Consider the following 6,000-nt stretch of genomic DNA (forward strand, 5'->3'; position numbering starts at 1 on the left):
GCGAAACGAAGGAAAAAAAAAATAATCTTACCTGCAGATGTGTGTTTGAACTTCTCGCTTTTCTTCTTCCTCCACTTCCAGGGCTTGAAAATCCTCCCCAGGTTGGCAAACTTACTCCTCCTCCGGATGGGTGGGGTGTGGGTACCTGGCACGAGGGAGTCAGAACGCATGGCCGCCAGCCTCTCCACTTCCTCCGCTGTTTTCCCCGAGAAAGAGATGGAAATAGAGGGTGGGGGGGGGGGGGAAAGTGTTAAAATGGGATCCTCACAGATGGCCAGCGTTTTCCATGGTTACGGATAACAGAAACCACATGACTGAGGCTCCGTTTCTCTTTTCTGCCTCGTGGGTCGGAAGTCACACCGACGGGTTCTAAAGGCTGGAGACGGTCCGCCAGAACCCTGAGGATCTGGGGCACCCCCAAATGTACCCAACCTCAACTCACACCAGAGGAAGCGGTCAATGAGGTGGCGGGAACAAACCCTCTTGACACATCAAGATTCCCCAACGAGGCAGGAAGAGGGCATTAGGAAGAGTCAAGTGACAGCCTGTGGAACGCCTGGTCCAGCAAGATCTCACATAAGACTGGGCAGATGCCATCGCTGTAACACTGTCTGCTGAGACCAGAGGAGGGACAGAAAGCATTGACCAACTGTCTGTTTCAACGCCAGTGTCTCCACTGCCATGACTCTCCTTCTTGTTTTGCCCAGAACCAAAGCAGCACTGGAATCTGTTGAAGTGAGTGTCTCCACCTTGGATGGACGGATTGTAGAATCGCTCACCCTTCAGCAGACTTTACAACTGCTCTAGTCCCCCTAGGGTTTTTGGTTCCTGGTGTTTTGCTTAAATAATAATAATAATAATAATAATAATAATAATAATAAAGATTCTTAGAAATCGGGATCGGAGACTGACTTGAAGGGACACCTGGATTAATCCCGGTAACTTCACGTGAGGACACGAAGACCTTCAAACTCGTAACGCCCAGTGGACACCTTCCTTAGAGGTCACAATCACCTTGACCTCCTTCATCACTTGTGAAGACGCAACTCTTTTCCAACTTATGTGAGAATCTGCATACCCCAGTGAGGGACATATACCCAGGTTTGACTTTCTAAGACAGAAAGAATTAGGAAAAAAAAAATAATAATACTCCCCTTGGCAAAATCAGGAGGGTGAGAGACACTCACTGTTCTAGAAAGTCAGGCTACATCTAGAGCCATGGGACTGACCCAAAACCACTCTGTTGGGCCTCTATCACCATCTTCGGAAAAATCACGCAGGCTTTGGCAACACAGGCTTCCTCCGAAGCTCCATCTCACGGCCTGGCCTGGTAGTCTGCCTGAGACGGTTTTAACTCAAGAGACTCACTTACGCAAGAAATATATAGGGCATCTCCACCATGTGCCAGGCGGTGCGCTTGGTGACAGAGAGGACAGGTTGGCAAAGGCTCCTGACAGCAAGACTGAAGGGAAGTAGATGTATCTGGGAGATGTCGGGGAGCGAAACCAACAGGACATAGTGGGAGGGCCCGAGGGACAGGAGGTAGATCATTCCTAACGGCCAGACTCACGCCAGTGGAGTGACCCCCTTCGCTGACGGAAACAGGGAACACAGGGAAGGTGCAGGTTTGGTGTTGAGGGCAGCAACAATGTGGACGTGTTGCAAGGTGATGGCCCTTAAACCTCTGACTCCATGGTTACATGCATGGCAGCTCCTTTTTTTTTTTAATGTTTATTTTTGAAAGAGAGAGATAGAGCATGACTGGGGGAGGGGCAGAGAGCGAGGGAGACACAGAATCCGAAGCAGGCTCCAGGCTCCGAGCTGTCAGCACAGAGCCCGACGCGGGGCTCGAACTCACGGACCGCGAGATCATGAGCTGAGCCAAAGTCGGACGCTTCACTGACTGAGCCACTCAGGCGCCCCGGAAATCATTCTCTTTAAATGGTATCTGCTGCTTGGGTGGGTGCTTCTTCAACAATGCTCAGTAGCTGAGTCGCTATAGGGAGATCAGCCTTGGAAGCCAAGCCCCCCTAAGAAATATAATGGTAAGGGTGCAAGCCGGATAATTTCCAAATGTGGAAATTACACACTAAGGGTTTTTTGTGTCCAGGAAAGAAGCAAAGTTGAGACAGTCCAGTGATTTCATTTTCACAAGATCACTTTCTCCTTCACATCCATCACCTTGTTTCCTTGTTTCTTTCCTTCGTCTCTAATGAGTGTTGCTCGTCCAGATTTTGCAAGACTCCAAACCTACATTCCCAACCCCAGTCTCCAGCTTTCAAACCTATTTATTTTTTTAATTAAAAAAAATGTTCATTTTTGAGACAGAGAACGCAAGTGAGGAAGGGGCAGAGAGAGAGAGGGGGACAGAGGATCCGAAGTGGGCTCTGTGCTGACCGCAGCGAGCCCGACATGGGGCTCGAACTCACGAACCACAAGATCATGACCTGAGCCAAAGTTAGATGCTTAACTGACCGAGCCACCCAGGCGCCCCAACCTATATTTTACACTATCATGAGAGGACTCTTCCAGAAGCCTGCTTTTCCCAGAAGTTTTCGGTGGCTTCCCACAACTTAACAGTAGAGAGTTCTGACTTTCTGTCTTGGCCTCTGAAACCTCCATCTGAGTGGCTTGCCCAGAATTATCTGCCAGTTTCTCCCTCAACACACACGGTAGCCAAAATGGAAGTCTCGCTCAGCAATGGTCCCATCCTGGGATCTGCAGACCCCAACAGGCCATCATACACCACTGAAAATACATGCACGAGTTTGAGCCCATCTTGGTATCTGCCCTTGGTTGGGAGAGTTTCTACCTTTCTTTTGATTCTCTAATCTAAGACACAATAGATAAAAAATTTTAAAGTACCCAGTTTGAGACGGCTCCGAATGTAGCCATCCTGAAATATCTTCTATGAAAGGTTTGCTAAAGGAAGAGATTATATACTGAATCCCTCAAAAAAAAAAAAAAAAAAAGAAATCAAGGTGTAAGTTATTCAGGACTGGTACCGAGATTTGCTCTCCCAGTTGACATCCAGTAACAATTTGTTAAATAATTTGAGCACATTTGATTCGGTCCGTTGACCGTCTTGCGATCCGTTATCCACGGATCCCATTATCCACGTCTCACGAAGGATAAAATCGGAATCGCTAGCTGCCTGAAGAAAAATGCACCGCCAGGACCAAAAAGCGGTGTCATAATCACATCTGTTTAAAAATGAATAAAAATTATTCTGAAATTACATTAAAATAATTACAAGAAGTTAGGAGTGCCTCGGAGAAACCCAGAGTGGCAAGGAGCTGACAGAGCTTTCTAAAGGTGTAATTAGAACTCCATAGTTAAATGGATCTTTAATAAGTACATTATGAAATGCAGGGTGTTTAGCCTGTTTAAGTACAGATTATTGAGCAGACTGGATTACTCTAACTGATTTATAGTTTCATCAGCCACATTACATTCTCCCCCAATTCACTTGACAATAGGGGTTGGTTCCCAGCCTGTCTACTTTGCCACTGGATAAGGAAATTTAGGAGGTTTACGAGTGAGGATTGGCACCCTAGGGTAAGGATGGGGAGAAAAGAAACAGAAAGTAAAACAGGACTCCGAATAAAGTGGTCTCCAAGGTCGCGGAAGCACGGGAGAGAACAGGATGGGGACCAGGGGACAGGAAGGGCACACAGGCCAGGCGCGTTGAATACAACAGCCTTCTTTTGCCACCGATGATGAAAAGGCTCCTTTGCCCAAGCCCACTGCTCTGGAACGTGGCTTCCTCATGCTGCAGAGAGAGGAGACAGCTGTCCAGAGAAACTGCTCACTTAGACATGAATCAGCTCGAATGTCAACTGCCAGGCCAGCATGCTGAACCAAAAGGGAGGAGGTGGCCGGCTGAGCTGCTTCAGAGATCTGCAGGAGAAAGGGGAGGCCTGGCCAGATGAGCTCTGGGATCTTTCCAGGGCCTCCAGGAAAATGCTCTTCTAAGGGACCAGGCGGCCTGGGCTCCCTTTCATGACATGTCTGGGATTTGCTTCACTCAGAGGGAGCAAAATGGTTGGGACATGATTTTTCTTTCCCTTTAGAAAAGCAGAAGAGAGGAGCCTGGGTGGCTCAGTTGGTTGAGCGTCGGACTCCTGATCTCGGCTCAGGTCACGATCTCGCAGTTTGTGAGCTCGAGCCCCGCGTCGGGCTCTGCGCTGACAGTGCGGAGCCCGTTTGGGATGTTCTGTCTCCTTCTCTCTGCCCCTCCCTTGCTTACACTCTCTCTCTCTCTCTCAAAAATCAATAAACATTAAAAAAATAGAGAGGGGGCGCCTGGGTGGCTCAGTCGGTTAAGTGTCCGACTTCAGCTCAGGTCACGATCTCGCGGTCCATGAGTTCGAGCCCCACGTCGGGCTCTGGGCTGATGGCTCAGAGCCTGGAGCCTGCTTCCGATTCTGTGTCTCCCTCTCTCTCTGCCCCTCCCCCGTTCATGCTCTGTCTCTGTCTCAAAAATAAATAAACGTTAAAAAATTTTTTTAAAACATATAGAAAAGCAGGAGAGAAAAGACTTAATAGATGCACGATTTCCATTATGGAGAACCCAAGCACCTGTATCTGCATGTGCCTGAAGCCTGTCCCTTCTGGAAGCCTGGGTTGCTCCTGGTGGGCTCTTAAAGCATGCAACAGGGGGTGGGCAAAGCAGGGGGCACTTCGGCTAGCACCCTTACCATTCTATTTCTCATGGGGGCTCGGCTTCCAAGGCTCATCCAAAGGAAGAACTCCAACCCAGGAGTCCTAGAAAGTGTCAGTCATACAATTACCCACTGAGAAGTTCAGAAGCCACAGGGCCTATGCTATCTGATGCCTATAGTCATGAACGGAGGCAGAAAGACCAGGATCTCTGTCTATCCCTCCTCCCCCTGAGACCTCTCTGTGTGCCAAGTGCTCCTTGGAGTTTTGGAGGACCCAAGATTCTCACAAATTAGATACCAGCCTCGCAACCCAAAGTGAACTCAGAAATAGAAAGCTTATGTAGCCGGATCTGATAATATGCACTCCTTCCAATTCCATGAGGAGGGGATGTCGTGTCCACATTTCAGCATCCTAGGAGTGGTGGCCAAAGATGGGGGTGGAGGGGAGGTTGGTGGGCAGTTGATGATGCTCAACTGCCCAGGGCCGAACCCCACCCCCCACCTTTCTGCCATACTTTTCTTCACAGCTGCCAGATGGTGTCCTACAAGTACCCAGCCACACAGGAAATTCTCCACGACTCTGTCTTCCCCCTTTAGAAACACATACTTGTGCTTTTACGGAGATACCTTATGGCAGGGAAATGAGGGATTAATATGAATTATCAGGCCAAAAGGGCAGAATTTTCACCTTTTCACTCTGTAAGTGATACTCCACTGTCTTTTTTTAAAATATTTTAATGTTTTTATTTATTTTTGAGACACAGAGGAACAGAGCATGAGCAGGGGAGGGGCAGAGAGAGAGGGAGACACAGAATCGGAAGCAGGCTCCAGGCTCTGAGCCATCAGCACAGAGCCCGACGCGGGGCTCGAACTCACAGACCGCGAGATCATGACCTGAGCTGAAGTCGGTCGCTTAACCAACTGAGCCACCCAGGCGCCCAATGATACCCCACTGTCTTAGAGAGGCTAGAACTCTTTGAAGAACTTCTCTCCAATCTAGGACTGATCTGTATTAACTAGGAAGTATGTTTAAAAGAACAAAAAAAAAATGGTGGGGGGAGGGCACCTGGGTGGCTCCATCGGTTAAGTGCCCAACTCTTGATTTTGGCTCAGGTCATGATCTCGTGGTTCGTGGGTTGGAGCCCCGCATCGGGCTCTACACTGACAGTGATGAGCCTTCTTGAGATGGTCTCTCTTCCTCTCTTTCTGACCCTTGTGATGCTTGTGCTTGCGCTCTCTCGAAATAGACTTTTAAGAAGGAGGAGGAGAAGGAGAAGGAGGAAGAGAAGGAGAAGGAGAAGGAGAAGGAGGAGGAGGACGAGGAGGAGGAGGAGGA

The 6,000-nt window shown here is 48.8% G+C and overlaps 1 protein-coding gene across 1 annotated transcript in view; it reads right to left on the reverse strand.

Annotated features, from left to right (window-relative positions):
* The window catches only part of PHACTR1 (phosphatase and actin regulator 1), a 272,533-nt gene that overhangs the window by 226,971 nt on the left and 39,562 nt on the right, over nucleotides 1-6,000 (reverse strand). The window contains exon 2 of the mRNA XM_049655030.1: nucleotides 32-196. Within this exon, the coding sequence (XP_049510987.1) occupies nucleotides 32-196 (165 nt within the window). The remainder of the gene's footprint in view (nucleotides 1-31; nucleotides 197-6,000) is intronic.

This window comes from Panthera uncia (assembly GCF_023721935.1).
Source record: "Panthera uncia isolate 11264 chromosome B2 unlocalized genomic scaffold, Puncia_PCG_1.0 HiC_scaffold_25, whole genome shotgun sequence".
Lineage (NCBI taxonomy): Eukaryota > Metazoa > Chordata > Mammalia > Carnivora > Felidae > Panthera > Panthera uncia.